Here is a 21,382-nt window from a genome sequence, read left to right as displayed (position 1 = left end):
ATTGTAACTGTAATCAATTTCAAATCTACAACGACAACAACATAGTTCAACAGCCATAAAAACGCACTTCAATTCAACGAAAGCCATATTTGCTGTCTTCAATTCTATTCAGCTAGCCGACAGCTAAATGCCAATGTTTCAGGTGAGATTCCATTGAATTGTCATCGTCCATTGGTTTTATTTGTTATTCACACGTCTCTGTCTGTCCATCCATTCATTCGTTCATTCATATATCATGACTCATTTAATGTGAATTCCAAATTACTTATGTTAAATATTCATTAATTCTTTTTTTTTTTATTGTTAAACTTTGAAATAAACAAACGAATACATCAAATGTTTGTACAAAAAAAATCACCGCAACAGAATATCGTGTGTTCAATGCTTCTCTATGGTGCTCTCTCTCACCGCTACACTCAAGAGAAAATGTCAATATCAAGTTAGGGAGTTAGGGAGTAATGTAACGTATTTGTAACGTAAAGATAACGGAAGGATGTTGCTTTGTTTATTTTATGGTTTTTTTGGTGGGAAACAAATGAAAATTAATGGAAAATGGTTGGAATTTTAGCATTTTAATGAAAAAAAGGCAAAAACATTAATAAATTGGTAAGACATGTTTCATTATTGTAGCCAAAAAAAATTACCCTTACCTCTCTATGGTTCTCTCTCACATGCAGAGTCTGCTAGACTCAAGAGAAAATGTCCATATAAATTTGGGAGTTAGGGGTAATGTAACGTATTTGTAACGTAAAGATAACGGAAGGGGGTTGATTTGTTTATTTTGGGATTTCTTGGTGGGGAAGCAAGTGAAAAGTAATAGAAAATGGTTGGAATTTTTGCATTTTAATGAAAAAGAAGCAAAAATATTGATAAATTGGTGAGAAATGTTTTATTATTGTAGCCAAAAAATTATTATCAATCCATCTCTATGGTGCTCTCTCACACAGAGAGTCCTGTGCTAGACTCTAGAGAAAATGTCAAAATCAATTGGGCAGGTGATTGGGGGTAATACGTAATAACGTATTTGTAACGTAATGATAACGGAAGGATATTGATTTGTTTATTTTGGGATTTTTTGGTAATTTTTTGGGAAAATCGTTGGAATTTTTGCATTTTAATACAAAATAGCAAAAATGTGGATTAATTGATAAGAGATGTTCTATACTTTTAGTCATGGTCTGTATTATAACAAGTAAAATAGTATCAGCCGGTTTGAAGGAAATCGAACATTTATATCCAATTTTATGCGAAATCATAAATTTCGATAAATTACATATTCATATCAGATTTCTGTTTAAGAGAAAAATTAAGATAAAGCAAGTTGTAAAGAATCGTCGACTTGTTTCGCAAATTATGACAGATTGTGACACTTTGTGGGTGAAATACCAAAAGGGTTTGACAGATATCTATCATCTTAGCAAAAATATTTGTATGTGTGAAATTTGAAGAGAACTGGATGCTTTTTTCGCTTTCTTTGAGCGTTTTCTTTTTCAAAAATCTTGAACCTTATGTGGGGGAGGTACCAGAAGAAATGATCGGATCTATGCCATCTCTATAACAGATATTTTGTTGATAGAAATATTGAATCGAATATTAATTTAGCTTGTTATGAGCTTCATGGGTACTCAAAATTTTAACCCTTTGTGGGGGAGGTACCAGAAAGAGTGGACCGATATATCCCAATTTCACAACAGACCGTGGGTTAATAAAAATATGGTGATGTATATAATTTGAAGAGAACCGAATACTTATTACGGATTTTATGATCGTTTTTGTTATTCAAAACGTTGACCCTTTGTGGGAGAGGTACCGGAAGGAATGTTCCGATCTCTACCATCTTTATAACATATCTTGTGTTCATTGTAATATTGATGTGTGCCAAGTCTGAATGGAATCGGATTTTAATTTAGCGTTTTATAAGCTCCAAGAATATTCCAAATTTTGACCCTGAAAAATTGTTATATTTGTATGAGAAGACTATGTAGTTATTTAAATATGTATTCCAAAACTGGATACTCCCCTAATGGGGTTTCTATTTATTAAAAAAAAGCTCATCGATTCGTTTTGAGTAGCACCAACAAATCAATAAAAAATACAGCTAACACACACTATAAGCTGCAACAAATCGAAAATGGAAATTTTCAAACCTATTTTACGTCAGCGACAATTACAGATCTGTGGTCAACAATCATCTGTTACAGCAGAAAATCATAAAAAAAAATTAGAATGGAATTCAATAGAAAAATTCCGATGTGCCGGCACATTGGGAAAACCCTTTTATATTATTAATTAATAATGTCTTGCGATACATTGGTCACGTAACCCTTGTCAATAAATTTCATCATGCATCAGCATCGTCACTATGAATAAAAACGTTAATTAAAAATGTAAAAAAAACTTTGTGGCTTTTCCATGTGCCTTTAGAAATAACCATAAAAGGAAATACCTATTGTGCGACTAACTTCATTCATATAGGGATTTATAGATCGATTTACTTAAATGATGTATTTTATATTTAAGTACCAAACACAGCAAACATTTTTCTTTGCGTCATCAACAAAACAACACAATGTGAACTGAGATTATTTTTAATGGCATTTGTGGTGTGGAAATTTCTACAACAAACAAATTTCATTATTAAGAACTACAGGGAGAGATGAAAAAACTGCAACCAACTTCAGACTGCTGTCATTTCTAAGCCACTCGTCCGTTAGCTGTTAAAATTATTCCAGTGACTGCTCATTATATTGTTTACAAGGGTACAAAAGCATTTTGGTGAGAATTTTCCAGAAAAAATGTTATTCGTTATGGAATTCAAGCGTGATAGTGTGATTTCTTTATATTTGGCTGGAAAACCACAAGTGGCTATCGTTAGAGCACTCCAGCATATAAATGTGAATAAATCTTTTGTGTCTTGAAGAAAACAGCAATATCAGCAGAAATGGTTCGAAAAGTAAACAAACGACTTGATCGTGTCTGCAGTGGCCGAAAAATGGCTCGTGAGCTGAACATATCGCAATATTCCATTCGGCAAATATTGTAAAATGAGCTTTGGGCGCAGACCTTGGACATTCCAACAGGGCTCAGCACCATGGCACTCAGCTATGAATGGTTACAAAATGAGGTTCCTCGCTTCATTTCCAGCGCACAATATCCACCAAAATCTGCACATACCAATCCGTTGGACTATTGTGTCTGGAGTATTTTTGAAAGCAAGGTTGGCACTAAAAAATACCAAAGTGTCGATCACCTCAAGCAAGCGCTTCGCCGGGAATTGGGCCCAAAATACCGTAGAGCAACATTCGGGCAGCGTGTGACGGTTTCATTGGCCTTCTCAAGGCCATAATTCATGCCAAAGGTGACCAATTCAAATAAATCTTTAGATTTCGAAAATTTTATGCTATTTCCGACATTTTTTGCTTTCATTCAATAAAATTTAAAAAAAAAATTATAGCGTTTGACTTTGTTGCAGTTTTTTTATCTCACCCATTACTCTCTTTTATAAAGAAGTTGCTGGATAATGTCTGCAGAAAAAGTACCCAAACAGATCTTAAGTTGTGAAGAACAATGAGAACATTGTGCCGCCAACTTCATTCATATAGGGATTCATAAATCGAATTTGACATAATGATTTACCATTTTTCTATGGCACATTTAATTTCATGTTTGGACTATCTCTCCTGTCAAAATTACGTTTAGATTTAAAAAATGTCAATTCCATAAAGTATATATCAAATAATATCCACTGGATTTATACGTCATACGCAATGAATTTGGCATTTGAAATCGTCTGGATTCAGTAGTCTAAACGTGCTCTAACTGATATTATCTTTAATTTAACTTTAGCCTCGAAATTCGGACCTATGGGAATTGTATTGTCTTTTCTGTTTTATCCAACAGATCTTATGTTGTGAGGAATAATGTGAACATTGTGCAGCCAACTTCATCCATATAGGGATTTATAAATCGAATTTGGAAAAATGAGTTACCATTTTCATATGGCACATTTTATATCTTATTTGGAATTCCTCTCTATTCAAAAGTACGTTTAGATTTAAAAAATCCCCCTGATCTCAAATGACAATTCAATGGAGTATACGTCAAATAATATTCACAAGATTTATGAATACAATTTCCGTGACGTATACGCTATGGAATTAACATTTGAAATCGACTGAATTTAGTAGTCTAAACGTGCTCTAACTGATATTATCATTAATTTAACTTTAGTCTCGAAATTCGGACCTATGGGAAATCGGAAAAATGTCGATAAATAAAAATAAAGTAATTGACAAGTATTGTATTGTCTTTTCTATTTTAGCCAACAGATCTTATGTTGTGAGGAATAACTTCGTTGTGCGGCCAATTTCACAAAGACATAGAAGTATAAAGATGGGACAAGACAGAGTCAAAATATTGTCACCAGGTGTAAATACCTCTGTTGTTACGATATCATAACAACATAATCACCAATGTTAAGTTGTTTTAACAGCAAATGCAATATTCAAACGTCAGTGAAATGCAATTTTTAGTTCAAAATTTTTGGTTTACAGAAAATTTTATTCTTAAAATTGATCTGTAAATAAAATTTTTATGCTAACATGTCACTGTTGTGAGCAGCGCCTCTATATATTTTTCACATTAACTACTTTTCCATTATGCATTTTGTCCAGTCTTTACCATTTCATTCATATAGGGGTTTATAAATCGAATTTGGCAAAATGAGTTACCACTTTCCCAGGTGCATTTTATGTCTCGCCAAGTATTGTATTGTCTTTATCTACATTTTAAAACTTCTTTTAAAACGAATGATAACCTACTGGCTTTTTTAGCATAGTAGGCGTTCTGGCGCCCAAATACAATAATTTCAATGGTGCATTTTTTGACTAAAAACACATTTTGAAATATTTATTTAATTATTAGTATTATTATTATTTTTTTTTTTTGGAATTCAACAACATTTTACTAAAATGTCTCATTGTCATAATTACTCATACATAACTAATAATATCATTATTATCATTCTTTTGTTTTCTAGTTCACTACCACAAACCCATAGATATCAATCACATCATATCATTATAAAAATTCATACCGCATTTATATAAAAACCCATCAAGTCGTAACAAATAAACAACAAGAAAAATGTTGCTAAATCCGTTTCATCCATCTATTGCCCATCTCAATGATTCCAGTAATTTTGAATCGAGTTTTGAGGTGAAATATATACCGACAACAGTGACTGCCAGTGGAGACTTAAGGAATCAACAGGTTATTACTGCGAGTGAACGTGAAGCTTTGATAAGATTTGTGGAAGAATTTGAAGCTCTACAAATCTATGACAGGAGTAATAAATCAACGCCGAAAAAGTCAACACATTTTCCAGAATATAACAACATAAGTTTTGTGACAGACGACCTCATCATTTCCGGTAATATTTCGGGTTCAAAAAGCCAAATAGGCTCACCGCCGACACCCATTTTAAGAAATCACATTAAAAATCTATGGCCCTCAGAGGAGGAGTGTGATTTCCCGTATTTTCCACACAATTGCAGTGAAAATTCCAGTCGCCCAAATTCTCCATTATTTACAAATATGGGTTGTAAATCGTTAACCTCTTGTGAATGCCCTCACGAAGAACCCAGCGAAGAGGGTATTGAGCTGATGACGGCACACCTTAACACTTCATGTGATTCCACCACATCATCCATGGAGTTACAACCGCCTTTGGTGCCTAGCTTTAAAATAACTCCAACAAAATCAGACAACAACAATGCAGGCAATGATTTGGCCAGATTTTTGCGGTGTTCATTTCGTGTGAAACGTGCCAAAATCACACCATTGCAGCGTTCCATAAGTGTCAGTGCCGATTCCTGTTTGGCTGATCCGCGTACAAATGTCAAGGCGAAAAAGAAGATCCTGGAGGATACAACAAATAAAAATGAAAGGAGCTCACTGTCGGTAAGTAGAGTTTTTTATTTTTTTTTTAATTTATTTAGTTTAAAAATATAATTTAAAAAAAAATCAAGATTTGGGTTTAAATATTTGTTTTTCATTTTGAAATTGTCCACCTCGTCGTCATGGTCAAAATGATAGATAATTAAAAATAAAAGATGGTGGCGCCCAACATAAAATCTAGAATGGTTACAGTTATCTTTCTTAGCAAAAATAAGAAAAAAACTTTCTATTATTTCCAGGATGTCGAACATCATCCTGGCGACCAACTTAAGACCCACGGCCTAAAAGTCCATTCGAACGTACAACCTGCCTTTAATGAGAGATCTTTAAAGGCAGTGGAAGCACAATGTAAAGACATTTCATAGATTTTCTAGAAAGAAAGGAAACGTGGTTCAGGCTTTTTTCGTATTTTTTTATTAATTTCTTTTTGAAATCTACTATTTTTGCCATGATAGCTGTCAACAAAAAAAATTAAAAAAAAATATGGCGCCCAATTGAAATACTGAAAAAATGCAAATTTGTCCGAATAAGACGTACAATACATGCAGATGTTTGGGTTCTGCTAATCTGGTTCGAGCTCCAGGTTTAAACATTCGGCTACCTTAATGGGCTGTAACCATAGATCTTCTGGAGTGAGTTGGGTAGGTGTGGCGGTGCAATTATGCTTCCACAGCGTAGCACTAGTATTCGCAGACCAGACAGGAGCCACATAGCTGACCACAGACCCACATATTGTGTCATAAGAGGTCAACAAGGGTTCCTTGTCCGCACCCCAAGTGCTGAAGCTCTTCTATGAAGAGCAAACCTTCTGAAGCTCTTCTATGAAGAGAAGACCGTCTGAAGCTCTTCTATAAAGAGAAGACCGTCTGAAGCTCTTCTATGAAGAGAAGACCGTCTGAAGCTCTTCTATGAAGAGAAGACCGTCTGAAGCTCTTCTATGATGCGAAGACCGTCTGAAGCTCTTCTATGATGCGAAGACCGTCTGAAGCTCTTCTATGAAGAGAAGACCGTCTGAAGCTCTTCTATGAAGAGAAGACCGTCTGAAGCTCTTCTATGAAGAGAAGACCGTCTGAAGCTCTTCTATGAAGAGAAGACCGTCTGAAGCTCTTCTATGAAGAGAAGACCGTCTGAAGCTCTTCTATGAAGAGAAGACCGTCTGAAGCTCTTCTATGAAGAGAAGACCGTCAGAAGCTCTTCTATGAAGAGAAGACCGTCTGAAGCTCTTCTATGAAGAGAAGACCGTCTGAAGCTCTTCTATGAAGAGAAGACCGTCTGAAGCTCTTCTATGAAGAGAAGACCGTCTGAAGCTCTTCTATGAAGAGAAGACCGTCTGAAGCTCTTCTATGAAGAGAAGACCGTCTGAAGCTCTTCTATGAAGAGAAGACCGTCTGAAGCTCTTCTATGAAGAGAAGACCGTCTGAAGCTCTTCTATGAAGAGAAGACCGTCTGAAGCTCTTCTATGAAGAGAAGACCGTCTGAAGCTCTTCTATGAAGAGAAGACCGTCTGAAGCTCTTCTATGAAGAGAAGACCGTCTGAAGCTCTTCTATGAAGAGAAGACCGTCTGAAGCTCTTCTATGAAGAGAAGACCGTCTGAAGCTCTTCTATGAAGAGAAGACCGTCTGAAGCTCTTCTATGAAGAGAAGACCGTCTGAAGCTCTTCTATGAAGAGAAGACCGTCTGAAGCTCTTCTATGAAGAGAAGACCGTCTGAAGCTCTTCTATGAAGAGAAGACCGTCTGAAGCTCTTCTATGAAGAGAAGACCGTCTGAAGCTCTTCTATGAAGAGAAGACCGTCTGAAGCTCTTCTATGAAGAGAAGACCGTCTGAAGCTCTTCTATGAAGAGAAGACCGTCTGAAGCTCTTCTATGTAGAGAAGACCTTCTGTAGCTCTTCTATGTAGAGAAGACCTTCTGAAGCTCTTCTATGTAGAGAAGACCTTCTGAAGCTCTTCTATGTAGAGAAGACTTTCTGAAGCTCTTCTATGTAGAAAAGACCTTCTGAAGCTCTTCTATGAAGAGAAGACCTTCTGAAGCTCTTCTGTTGCTTGCACGGTCGACTCGAACATGCTATCGAATGTGATCCGTAGGATCTTGGGATGGTTCCTTGTCTGTATTATATTTCCCTCAAACTGCACATTCATCTGCGTTCTTCGGCAGACCATGTGGTATAGAGTGTGGCCGTTGATTTCGTGGCGGATATTTTCATATTCCTCGCGTGGAAGTATGCGGCAAGCTTCGCGAGATAGGGGCAACGCCATTCATAGCTCCTCACCAATTTCAACTTGTATTTGCCAACAATGTTTTACCTTATTTCTGATAACAAGTTTCCAAAACATAACAGACAACTTCATACCCCCAATGGACTTGCATCATCTTCAGTATGAAAACACCCGGTACCGGTCATAATTCAATTTTAACATCTTTCCGGATTTCTTCATATTTTTTCCTTCACAAACTTTTATTTTGATATCTTTTAATTACTCTCTCCTCAATCTGAAAAACAAGATTTCTATCGCCCTGTGTTATCTTTTCTTCCTCCTAAAACAATATCTGCCTGGGAGAAAACACAACAACAACAACAGCAGCAGCAATAATAACAAAACCAATTAAATCGCCTTCATTGCATCTGAAAATAAAAACAAACATTCATATCTTATACTATACATACATTCGCACGGGTATATTTTTAAAGCTTTATCTTATCAGCAACAACAACAAGCAATGAAAAACAAAATGAAATTCTATACGGTTTTGTTTTCTCTTTGTTCCACTGTCACTTCAACGTTCATCTGTGTCTATACAAATGAATGAAGTTATGTGCAATACGGGTATATATGTATATACTGAGAATACTTACTTACATATTTACTACTAATAATATGTCAATCAAACACTCATGTTGCGCACACAAACAGACACACACACACATATGTACATAGAAATAATCTGTAAACCCCAAATAGAGATCTTCACGATGATGATCTGAGACTTAAATGGGGCTCGCACAAAATATATATGTATTCATACCGACATACCAACATGCCGCATAACTTACATATTTACTGGCTGTCTGTCGGTCTGTGAGCCAGCTTGCTTGTCTGCCTGCCTGACAAACATACACGAACGAATCCAACTAGAATGCCATTGTCATCATTTACTATGCATGCATACATCATAGTTAATTTGTGTACTCTTTCCCACAGGCCGACAGACATTCTTACTCTTCTTGTGTTTCTCCCATTCAGTTGTAATTACTCTCATTGATTAATGGTGGGTTGCCATATTGCTTTTGGATTGGGTTGATCTTGTGGGAGTTTCTTTTAATGGATTTATTATTTTTTTAATGAATAAGTTACCTCTTCGCTGTATGAAAATAAGTTTAGAAAGAGTTAATATCCAAGCTTTTAGGTGGAATATTTTAAAGGCCCAACTAGATATCTAAGTTTGGAGAAAATTCTCCTTCAAATAGGGACTTTTTTAAGTGATTAAAAGCGCAATGGCACAATTGGGACTAATAAAGAGTTTTTAAACCCGATTCATGGCGCTGAACACTCTTTGGCGTATAAGATATTATAATAAGTCCTGATTCAGAATATGGGTGTTTTTATACCCTCCACCATTCTATGGAGAACATATCAAAGGTGAGAGTACATAAAAGCTTTTCTGACTGGTTTATGTCATCGACTGGCTTCTTCGTAGAGAAACAAAAGAGTTTTAGGTTGACTTAATTCGATTTAGGCCCTTCGTTCCCCTATTCTTTTCCGAAGAAGCTAGCCATTCAAAAAAGAGTTTTTTGTACTCTCAACTTAACTTTGTCATTTCGTTTGTAACAAAGTATACATCTTCTGGATCAGCGTAAAATTCTAAGTCGACTTAGCCATGTCTGTCAGTCTGTATGGCTGTCAGTTGTAATCACGCTGTCTTTCGATCGAATTGAGATATAGGCTAAAATTTTGCACACACGTGTGTTTTTCCAGAAGGGAGGTTAAGTTCGGTGCATGTTTTCATATAGCCCCCATATTTGGTATTTGAAGTTCAAAATAGATACTACCGCCTACGACAGAAAATTGTCTGTACAGGTCCACGTCTTCGTATAGCCTCCATATAACAGTATCTCCCAATATTCGGTATTTTAATGATTTTAGCTTCATTATTCACCGGAATTGTTTCAAATTTGGTTTTTGAAGTTCGTAATGGATACTACAGGCTGTGACAGAAAATTGTCTGTGCAGGCCCACGTCTTCATATAGCCCCCATATAACCGTACCTCTCAATATTCGGTGTTTTGATTATTTTAGCGACATTATTCGCCGGAATTGTTTTAAATTTGGTATTTGAAGTTTTAAATGGATACTACAGCCTGTGACAGAAAATTGTCTATGCAGGTCCACGTCTTCATATAGCCCCCATATAACCGTACCTCCCGATATTCGGTGTTTTGATGGTTTTAGCGTTATTATTCACCGGCGTAGTTTCAAATTACGTATTTAGAGTTCATAATGGGAGCTACAGCCTGTGACAGAAAATTGTCTGTACAGGTAAACGTCTTCGTATAGCCCCCATATAACGGTACCTCCGGATATTCGGTATTTTGATGATTTTGGTGACATTATTCACCGGAAGTGTTTCAAATTTGGTATTTGAAGTTCAAAATAGATACTACCGCCTACGACAGAAAATTGTCTGTACAGGTCCACGTCTTCGTATAGCCTCCATATAACAGTATCTCCCAATATTCGGTATTTTAATGATTTTAGCTTCATTATTCACCGGAATTGTTTCAAATTTAGTTTTTGAAGTTCGTAATGGATACTACATCCTGTGACAGAAAATTGTCTGTGCAGGTCCACGTCTTCATACAGCCCCCATATAACCGTACCTCTCAATGTTCGGTGTTTTGATGATTTTAGCGTCATTATTCACCGGGGTAGTTTCAAATTACCAGAAAATTGTCTATGCAGGTCTAGGTCTTCGTATAGGTCCGATATAACGATACCTCCCTATATATGGTATTTTGATGATTTCAGCTACATTATTCAACGTTTATTTCAAGTTTCGAATTTGAATATGGTAATGGCTTATGACAAACAAAGCCTATGTAGGTTCACATCGTAGAGACCCCAATATGACGGCTATATTCGGTATTTTTAAGATTTTAACAGCATTTTTAACGCATTTTATTTTTTGAAAATTTCCAAATTCGTTGCAAATTGTGGAGGGTATTCAAAGTTCGGCCGGGCCGAACTTAACTTGTTCTCCCTATTTTGGGTAAACTATTTTCTCAGTGGTTGGAAATGCTTGCAACATATAAATGTTGTTTCTTGAGGATATTTTGTCCATCAGCATGTCCCTCCCACAATCCCGAAAAGATGCCTCGGATGGCAACTCCTCGATCCCATCAAATTAATGTGAAAACCTAGCATTTTCTTCTCTTTCTCTAACCGCTCGCTGTGTGTTTGTTCGGCTGGTGGGTCGGTCAATTAAAGTACACACACTTCACTTTCCACCGTCACTACAACTCATCAGAATAACAACTGCCTGCTGTGGCGGTCGGCGATTGTTGGTAGTGGTGGTAGTAATGGTGGTGTCGTGGTGCCCTGGTGAATCGATGGATGGATAGTAAGTAGATGATGGCTTGTGGAGAATACACAATGAATTGTTGTTACTGCTGTTCGTTGTTGTTGTTGTTCATCATTGCTGCGGACGTTGTCGCCGTCGTAGTTGTTGTTTGTCTGTCGTAAATACCAAACAAATACCAGCGTAAGTATAATGGACGCATATGCATGCCCCACCGCCCGGCAATACGTAGTGACCGTCCGACCGACCGATACAGATGGGGGGGGTATCTCAGGGCAGGGCGTATGAATGAAAGATGTGGCGTATATGAAACGACAACCAACCGACCGGCCTACCGACCGACCGTTCGACTGACAAACGAACAACAAAAAAATCTATTTTTCTTTCTTGACTTTTGCGAAAAAAAAAACATTTTCAGTTGTATTGTGAGCGTTGAAGTTTGGTGATATTACTAATATGGCGTCGGCAAGTGAAGATACTATTGTGGCAGTCGTCGGTGCGCTAACGAATTAAAAAAGAAATTTCGCAATCAAACAAATAAGTCAGGCAATGACAACCAAAAAAAAACAACAACAACAGACGACACAAAAATTGTCTCAATGCCCAAATGTCAAAAATAAAAAAATGTGAAAAGTGGCAAAAAATCATAAATAAAAAAATCAATTGAAGAAATTATTCAAAAAAAAGACTATTACAAATCATAATCAAAGTTCACCTTCATTCACAACACAGTAACAACTCTTGGAATATAACAACAAAGGCGACAACAACAGCAAGTAATAATAACAATAAAAATGTAAGACCACCACCGTCGTCGTCATCAACCATCATTATTATCTATGACTTGATTAATACATTTTAATTTCTAATAGAAGAAATTTTTAGTATTGTGACTGTCAAAATAATATCGATCAATTGATCACGTTTTGACTTTTCACTTTTTTTTGCAATACTGGACACAACGATAGTCTGTGTCCAAAAAAAATAGGCATTAGTTTCTTTCAAACATTGGCAATTAGTAGTTGCGATAATTAGTTTCATTTTTCGTGGCTTGCAATTCATATCCCTCTCACTGTCCGTGTGTGTTTGAGGGTGCGTAATACCTTTGGTATGCCACCAAGTGATCTGTTATTAATCAATTAAAAATATTCCTGGGAATTAGTTTCATACAAATGCTATCTTATCAAGGCTTGTCAACCCTGCCCAACAAAACGCAACGCAACAGACAAGGAAACGGAAATGCTAAGGGAATTTAAGGTTTGTTTTTAAATTGGCACTCCAATTTACACCGGTTTTACTGAGAAAGAGAAAAACAAACAAAGGAAACGGAAATTATGTTAAACGTACTCTCTCTCTCTACAAACTCTCACCCAAAGGAGAGATTATGCAATGTTCCCACAGGATGTTTGCATTTGAATGATGTAAAGCCACTTGGCAACACATCAAATTGTGTCTACCTTTAATTGAATTGAACAAATTTGTTGATTGTGTAAATATATTTAATGGCTTAATACAAAGGTGTTGGTGGGGCTGAAGGATGTGCAATCATAGATATATATAAAAGATACAGTGGAAAATGGGAAAGAAGAATGTTGCCCATTAAAGAGTTGTTATAAAAATATGGAACAACGAAAGAGAGTGCAAGCGGGGGGAGCTCATTGAATTCATTATTATTTAATGGTAAAACAAGTTAAAAAGTATCAGTCGATTTTGCCGACACATGTATACCCTCAGCCAATATAAGATTATTTAAATATATATTGAATTCTGTTATGATTATTCAAATTATGGACCCTCTATGTAGTAGGTTCCGAAAGAATGGGCCAATATTGTCCATTTCGTATTGGACCTAAATAAATGTGATATAAATGTTGCGACTATGTAGGCGATTTGTTTTTCAAAATCTTTAACCCTATGTGGTAGAGGTACCAGAAGGAGTGGACCTATATATCCCATCTTCACAGCAGATCTTGTGTTAGCAAAAATGTTTGTATGTGTGAACTTTGAAGAGGATTGGATGCTTATTTCGATTTCTTCAAGAGTTTTGTTTTTCAAAATCGTGAACACCTGTGGGGGAGGACCAGAAGGAATGGTCCGATCTGTACCACATTTATAACAGACCTAGTTTTAATAGAAATATTGAAACGTACCAAGTCTAAATGGAATCGCGTTTTATGGGCTTCATAAATATTTAAATTTTTGACCCTTTATGGGGGAAGTACCAGAAGAAGTGGAGCGATATCCATCATCGTCACACCAGACCTTGGGTTAATAAGAATATTGTGATGTGTAATTAGATAATCGGACACTTATATCACATTCTATAAGAGTTATAATTATTCAAAATTTTGATCTTTTGGGGCGGAGGTACTTGACTAGGATTTGTAAGTTGGAGCAAAATCGGGTTATCCTTTTTCTCTCTGTGGAGTAAAAAAATTTGTCGATAAATCGAATTTTCGTATAGAAATTTGTTGATAACTCGAATTTTCCTATAGAAAATTTGTCGATAACTCGAATTTTCCCATAGAAAATTTGTCGATAAAACCAATTTTCTCAAGAGAATTTGTCGATAAAACTAATTTTCTCTAGAAAATTAATCGATAAAACTAATTTTCTCTAGAAAATTAATCGATAAAAATAATTTTCTCTAGAAAATTAATCGATAAAAATAATTTTCTCTAGAAAATTAATCGATAACTAGAATTTTCTATAGAAAATTTGTCGAAAACTCAAATTTTCTCTGTAAAATTTGTCGATAACACAAATTTTCTATAGAAATTTTTTTGATAACACGAAATTTCTCTAGAAAATTTGTCGATAACTCGAATTTTCTATAGAAAACTTGTCGATAACTCGAATTTTCTATAGAAAACTTGTCGATAACTCGAATTTTCTATAGAATATTTGTCGATAACTCGAATTTTCTATAGAAAATTTGTCGATAACTCGAATTTTCCTATAGAAAATTTGTCATAACTCAAATTTTCCTATAGAAAATTTGTCGATAACTCGAATTTTCCTATAGAAAATTTGTTGATAACTCGAATTTTCCCATAGAAAATTTGTCGATAACGCTAATTTTGTCTAGAAAAGTTGTGGATAACACTAGAAAATCTAGAAAATTAATCGATAACTCTAATTTTCTACACAAAATTTATCTAATTTCTACAGAAAATTTGTCGATAAAACCTATTTTCTATAGACAGTTTGTCGATAACTCGAATTTTCTATAGAAAATTTGGCGATAACTCAAATCTTCTATAGAAAATTTGTCGATAACTCAAATCTTCTATAGAAAATTTGTCGATAACTCAAATCTTCTATAGAAAATTTGTCGATAACTCAAATCTTCTATAGAAAATTTGTCGGTAACTCAAATCTTCTATAGAAAATTTGTCGATAACTCAAATCTTCTATAGAAAATTTGTCGATAACTCAAATCTTCTATAGAAAATTTGTCAATAACTCAAATTTTCTATAGAAAATTTGTCGATAACTCAAATCTTCTATAGAAAATTTGTCGATAACTCAAATCTTCTATAGAAAATTTGTCGATAACTCGAATCTTCTATAGAAAATTTGTCGATAACACAAATTTTCTCCAGAAATTTTTTTGATAACACGAAATTTCTCCAGAAAATTTTTCGATAACTCTTATTTTCTAACGTACAAATTGGCGCCCAAATAGAAATGTCCAGTGAAACCCCTTAAGGTGAGAATAGATAAAACGTTTTTTTGAGTGGCTTAAGTCATTGGCTGGTTTCTTCGTAGAGGAACTAAGGAATTTCAGGTTGACTTAGTTCGAATTTGACCCTACGCTCCTTTGTTCATTTCCGAAGAAGCCAGCCGACGACTTAAGCCGCTCAAAAAGCGTTTTATGTATTCTCACCTTTATAAAAAATGGCTTTGTTTCTTTAATTTTTAAACTGGTAGAAGTTGTACTGTGTAAACAAGGCTCTTCTTTGTGTTGTACTGCTGCTTTTTGTAAAGAAACAGGGCTTATAATAGATTTTCAAAGAGATCGTTCTGGAAACCAGCAAGAATCTACTATTTTTGCCAATTTCTTCGATTTCAAAAGGGAAAATCGGTTATCAAAGTAAATTTTTTTTACATTTTTGCAGTTGTGGAACAGACCGAGAGTTGTTGTGTAGAAGGATGGTTAATTTGGCTCTGCAAATTAGTCCTAGCAATCTGGCGCCCAACAGTAAATGCTCACTGAATATCTCTTCCTCCTGTCCAATACACGCAATTGAGTCAGACATAATCTAACATGGTTGGAATTTGAAAACCGTTTCACATCTCCTCCATTAATCCCATTTCCGAAGTCTTTACATTTTCACCGTGATTTGCGGGAAAACAAATAACATATATACGCATTATATTCACAGATTGTTTGAAATTATGTACAGTTAAAAAGAAAGAAAATTACTGTTTCCTGTATGCATTTTTTCGCGCTCATGGTTGTGTGTATGTGCGTGTGTGTGTGGCAACTAGCCATAATGGAAAATGCAAAACATTGAAGCAGTAGTTCAAATGTGCCTCAAATGTTCCACATTTAATGAATAACAGCGAAAATGCGGTCACTTATAATACTATAGCTTAGAAACAGACGGACGGACGGACAGACAGACAGACGATCGTTTGCTGTCAACAGGTTAGAAAGTAAAATAAACGTGATTTCAAATTGACTTCTTCCATTTGCCGGCAGTGGCAAACATTTTTTGTTTTGTCTTGTTTGAAGACCTCAGCGGTGGTCGTGTATCGTATAAAGGTTATTGTTATGAATTTGTTTTGTGTGTTTGGAAAAAAACGCTAATGTTTTTCTCTGTCTCTCTCGCCTTTGTATCTTTCAGAGTCGTCTTTTCCCCAGCAGCGGTAGTATATCACCCTTTCGCCGTGTATGGGAACATTCATCGCTGCGTTCACCACGCTCGGATCGATATACGCTAAGTCCAAGCAAAAGTTGTAATCCAGAGCTTCGTTCCTCCACCTCCATGATTACGGCCGACGATGATGTCTTTCTGGCCGGTACTGTTCCTGTCAAAGATGTCAAACGCCACCAATTACAGACAATGGCTCGAACATTTTCCGAAAAGATGACCCCCACCACCAATAACTCACAGCCGACAAAAACAACTCGTGTTGGATTATGGGCCAATTCATTTGAGCAATTGCTAGAAGATCCCGCCGGACTGGCCACCTTTGCTGAATTCCTTAAGCTCGAATTCTCTGCAGAGAATATTTACTTTTGGACAGCCTGTGAACGTTACCGCAACAATGAGAACCTGGCGGAGCGACAAACCCAGGCCAAACAAATCTTCAACAAACATTTGGCCAGCACTTGCGGCGAACCGGTAAATCTGGATTCTCAAACCCGCAATATAAGTCCCGAAGCTTTGGAGTTAGCGGACCGGGAACTCTTCTCAAAGGCCCAAAAACAAATTTTCCATCTGATGAAATTCGATAGCTACCAAAGATTCATACGTTCCGATCTATACAAGAACTGTCAAAATGCCGAGGACAAAAATCAACCCCTGCCCTATGGTGTGGAGAACCTAGATGTCCTGCTGAAGATAAATTTTTCACAAAATGCCTCGCCAAAAGTAAGTAAAAATGCCGGCTAGTTTTACAGTTTGCTAACTTAATGCTCAAAGATATCCTCTTCGTCTTTTTTCACGAATCTAGTTAAAAAAATCGGACAGCAACGCGGAAGATCGTCGTCGTAAAATACTGCTACCATGGCATCGGAAGACTCGCAGTAAATCACGTGATCGCATGGATGCCGACACGGAATCGCATGCCACAGACAACAACTCGCAGGTAGCTGGATCAGATAACAAAGCTTTAAATACTCTCACCATGCCATCGGGCGCCAAAATGACCCAATCGAAATCGGCTGAAACCTTGCGTTCCTCTTTGCCCACCTCACTGAAATCCCTTAATACAGCCACGTGTTTGCTGTGCCGCGTCAAATTCTCCGACGAGGCCACCACAATTGTGCAAATAAAACCCCACGAGACAGTGGGCCAGCTGATCGAACGTTTGCTGGAAAAACGTGGTCTACACTATCGCCTCTACGAGGTCCAACTCAAATCCCAAAACACCGCCATTGATCTGCAGGCCAGCTCACAAGTAATGGCCGGCGAAGATGTGGAAGTCGAACAAACGATAACCTTCAAGCTCTATCTGCCCGATCCCAAAGTCATATCGGTCAAGAGTAAACCAAAGAAACAACTGCACGAAATAATCTCGTCAATTTTACAAAAATACCACTACGACATGGCAGCAGTGGATATTTTACTGCGTGACACAATGGAGAGTCTGGATCTTATGCAATCGGTAACGAAAGTTGATGGTCAACGTCTGCATGTCGTCCTAAAGGAGACGAATTCCATCAGCTCGCCGTCTCCCAAAAACGGTGCTGATTATCAAAATGATAATATATCCTTAAACTATTTGAAATCAAAAGAACTGGCTAACGAATTTATAGCACGCAGTGCTAAAAGCAACTGTATTAGTAGTTCCGAGAATAATCTGAATGTTTTAAGTTCCAAGGAGAAGATGTCATCGAATCATCCGAGAGAGTTGGGCGAATTGAAGGTGAGTTTATTAATTAGAATCCTTGGTGTTTGAAGTTTATGTTTTCATATTAAAAATATATCGATAACAACTCTCTGTTTTGGAATTGTTATCGATAAACATCTTTCGAAAAATTGTCAATAACAAATTTATAGAAAATTTGTCGTTTTCGTAAATTCTCTATAGAAATTTGGCGATAAGATAAATTTTCTCTAGAAAATTTGTCGATAACACTAATTTTATCTAGAAAATTTGTCGATAACAATATTTTTTCTAGAAAATCTGTCAATAACAATAATTTTTATAGAAAATCTGTCGATAACAATAAATTTCTATAGAAAATCTGTCGATAACAACAATTTTATGTAGAAAATCTGTCGATAACAACAATTTTTTATAGAAAATATGTCGATAACAACAATTTTCTATAGAAAATCTGTCGATAACAACAATTTTCTATAGAAAATCTGTCGATAACAACAATTTTCTATAGAAAATCTGTCGATAACAACAATTTTCTATAGAAAATCTGTCGATAACAATTTTCTATAAAAAATCTGTCGATAACTAAAATTTTCTATAGCAATTTTGTCGATAACTCGAATGTTCTATAGAAAAATCTCCGATAACTCGAATTTTCCTATAGAAAATTTGTCGATAACTCGAATTTTCATATAGCAAATTTGTCGATAACTCGAATTTTCCTATAGCAAATTTGTCGATAACTCGAATTTTCCTAAAGCAAATTTGTCGATAACTCGAATTTTCCTATAGCAAATTTGTCGATAACTCGAATTTTCCTATAGAAAATTTGTCGATAACTCGAATTTTCCTATAGAAAATTTGTCGATAACTCGAATTTTCCTATAGAAAATTTGTCGATAACTCGAATTTTCCCATAGAAAATTTGTCGATAACTCGAATTTTCCTATAGAAAATTTGTCGATAACTCGAATTTTCCTATAGGAAATTTGTCGATAACTCGAATTTTCCTACAGAAAATTTGTCGATAACAATTTTCTATAGAAAATCGTTGTTATCGACAGATTTTTTATAGAAAATTGTTGCCGATAACTCGAATTTTCTATAGCAATTTTGTCGATAACTCGAATTTTCTATAGAAAATGGGTCGATAAATCGAATTTAATATGGACAATGAGTCGAACATTTTTTAAACTATTTTGTGAGAAATGTATCGTTAACATTTTTTTGTGATGAAATTCGTTGAAATCGTCAGTGGAAATATTTTCGACAAATTGTGTCCATGCAAAATTCTTCGAAATCACAACCTGTAGATAATTTGCCTATAACAAATGTAGCGATAGCAAACAATTTTTTAATAATTTTTTTCTTTTGTTTTTTTAGTCCAACGAAAGCGGTTCCGAAACATCTCTATTTTTTGACACTTTGAATGGCAAAAAGGCTGGATCGTTCAATTTCAGATCTAGAGGAAAAATTCCCATACTCATGCGGCAACATTCCAGTGAAGTACAAAGTACTGCAAGTGAATTGAATAAACCAATTATAGCCAAACTAAAAGCGGGTGCAAAACTGCAAGTGACTGAAAGAGTGGCCGAGAAGCAAGGTAAACAGGTGACATAAACTTAAATTAAAACAAAAAAAACTAATTCCAATATTCACCACCATTACAGATGAATTACTGATAAGCCTTAAATCCCGTTTTGATAGTCAACCCATGATGAGCACTGCTCAGATCACTAATCTGTTGCCTTTGGATCATACGCGCAACAATAAGGAGAATCAAAACGAAACAGCTTTAACATTACGCCAAATACGTTCCAATTTAAGTCCTGTGAATAAGACCATCAATCCAATTATATCTCAAACAATCGAACTACCCACTTCCCCTCCCCCACTGCCGGTGGAAAAACCATCCCATTTGACAGCAAAAAAGAGTATGCCGTTAAAACGTAACTCCCTGCTGAGCAATGCCGCCGACGATGGGGAGGGATCTTCAAATCATTCCGATGCTAATGAAACTAGTAGTGCAGCTTGTAAAGGACCCCCACCTTTACCACCAAAACCAAAGGTTTTACCAACAAAACCCTCAAATTGGGGTGCTAATAACTCAGATTAATCCTAAGACACACATGCATAGATACACATATACTGATCGTATGCATCCATATTATGTTTGTTTATTATTATTTCTTTTTTTAAGTTTATGTTTGTATTTTATTAAAAAACAACATTATACGATTTTATATATATTTCTGTATATATTTATTTAGTCAAGTTTTGTTACTAATTTTAAAATGCATCATCAATTCAATGATATAAAAAATTTCCTAAAACTTTAGAGAGTTATACATTTTTTAACAAATAAAATCTACAAATACAAAACCGTGTAAATGCTATTTAATTTTATTTTTAAATCCGGTGCGGAATCTACAGGGTGAGATGAAAAAATTGCAACCAAATTCAGACTGCTGTCATTTCTAAGCCACTCGTCCGATGTCTGTTAAAATTATTCCAGTGACAGCTCATTATATTGTTTACAAGCATACAAAAGCATTTTGGTGAGAATTTTCCAGAAAAAAGTTGTTCGTGATGGAATTCAAGCGTGATTGTGTGATTTCTTTATATTTGGCTGGAAAACCACAAGTGGCTATCGTTAGAGCACTCCAGCATTTAATTTTTATCTTTTGTGTCTCGTACCATCGCTCGTTACCGTGATACTGGTAGCGTAGCCCGACGTCAAGACAATGGACGGAAGAAAACAGCAACATCAGCAGAAATGGTTCGAAAAGTAAGAAAAGCGACTTGATTGAAACCCGCGTCGCAGTGGCCGAAAAATGGCTCGCGAGCTGAACATATCGGAATATTCCATTCGGCAAATACTGAAAAATGAGCTCGGTGTAAAACCATTGAAATTCCAAAAAGTGCAAGAACCTACACCGCAACTGAAAGAAAATAAACTCAAACTCAAAAGAGCGAAATTGTTGGTTCGCTTGGCCGAAAGTGGTGAACTGGCGAATTTGGTTTTCTCCGATGAGAAAACATTCGTTGTCCAGCAGTTTGTAAACAAACAAAATGATCGTGTTTACTTGCCAAAGAGGTCAGGTAAGGTAGAGCTACCAGCTTACTACAATTTTTTTCTAAGTGTGCCCGACTTCTGCTAATTTTGTATATGTATTTATTGTTTTGAAAAATGAAAACCAAATATTTTCAAAGCCAATGAATGATTGGAAGACACGTAGATTGCGGCTTGTTCATTAAAGCTATTACCCAGTTTAGTCAGAAAATTG

At 35.9% G+C, this 21,382-nt stretch overlaps 1 protein-coding gene across 6 annotated transcripts; it reads left to right on the top strand.

The window, feature by feature from the left end:
* Positions 1 to 20,479, top strand: LOC101894203 (regulator of G-protein signaling loco). Of its 6 annotated transcripts, XM_059130509.1 has the most exons (6): positions 1 to 142; positions 5,196 to 5,961; positions 16,388 to 17,137; positions 17,220 to 18,134; positions 19,479 to 19,698; positions 19,766 to 20,478. In XM_059130509.1, exons 2-6 carry the CDS (start codon positions 5,596 to 5,598, stop codon positions 20,209 to 20,211), a joined length of 2,697 nt encoding a protein of 898 aa, XP_058986492.1. In that variant the 5' UTR covers positions 1 to 142; positions 5,196 to 5,595; the 3' UTR covers positions 20,212 to 20,478. The 6 variants fall into 6 exon arrangements, with proteins under 6 accessions (XP_058986492.1, XP_011291401.3, XP_058986495.1 ...); XM_011293099.3 differs by lacking the exon at positions 1 to 142 and having other exon boundaries at positions 19,766 to 20,479; XM_059130512.1 differs by lacking the exons at positions 1 to 142; positions 5,196 to 5,961 and adding an exon at positions 11,427 to 11,576 and having other exon boundaries at positions 19,766 to 20,475.
* The last annotated feature ends 903 nt before the right edge of the window (positions 20,480 to 21,382 follow it).

This window comes from Musca domestica, unplaced genomic scaffold, assembly GCF_030504385.1.
Source record: "Musca domestica strain aabys unplaced genomic scaffold, Musca_domestica.polishedcontigs.V.1.1 76, whole genome shotgun sequence".
Taxonomy (NCBI): Eukaryota; Metazoa; Arthropoda; class Insecta; order Diptera; family Muscidae; genus Musca; species Musca domestica.
Note: the sequence above shows the minus strand (reverse complement) of the source record. Positions and strands in the feature narration are given on the sequence as shown.

Excerpts from the sequence above, each read along its gene's own strand:
- LOC101894203 (XM_011293099.3), top strand. The coding sequence starts at position 5,596 with ATGGGTTGTAAATCGTTAACCTCTTGTGAATGCCCTCACGAAGAACCC. Across the intron at positions 5,962-16,387 it reads ATGAAAGGAGCTCACTGTCG|AGTCGTCTTTTCCCCAGCAG; the intron begins GTAAGTAGAGTT and ends TGTATCTTTCAG. Across the intron at positions 18,135-19,478 it reads GAGAGTTGGGCGAATTGAAG|TCCAACGAAAGCGGTTCCGA; the intron begins GTGAGTTTATTA and ends TTGTTTTTTTAG.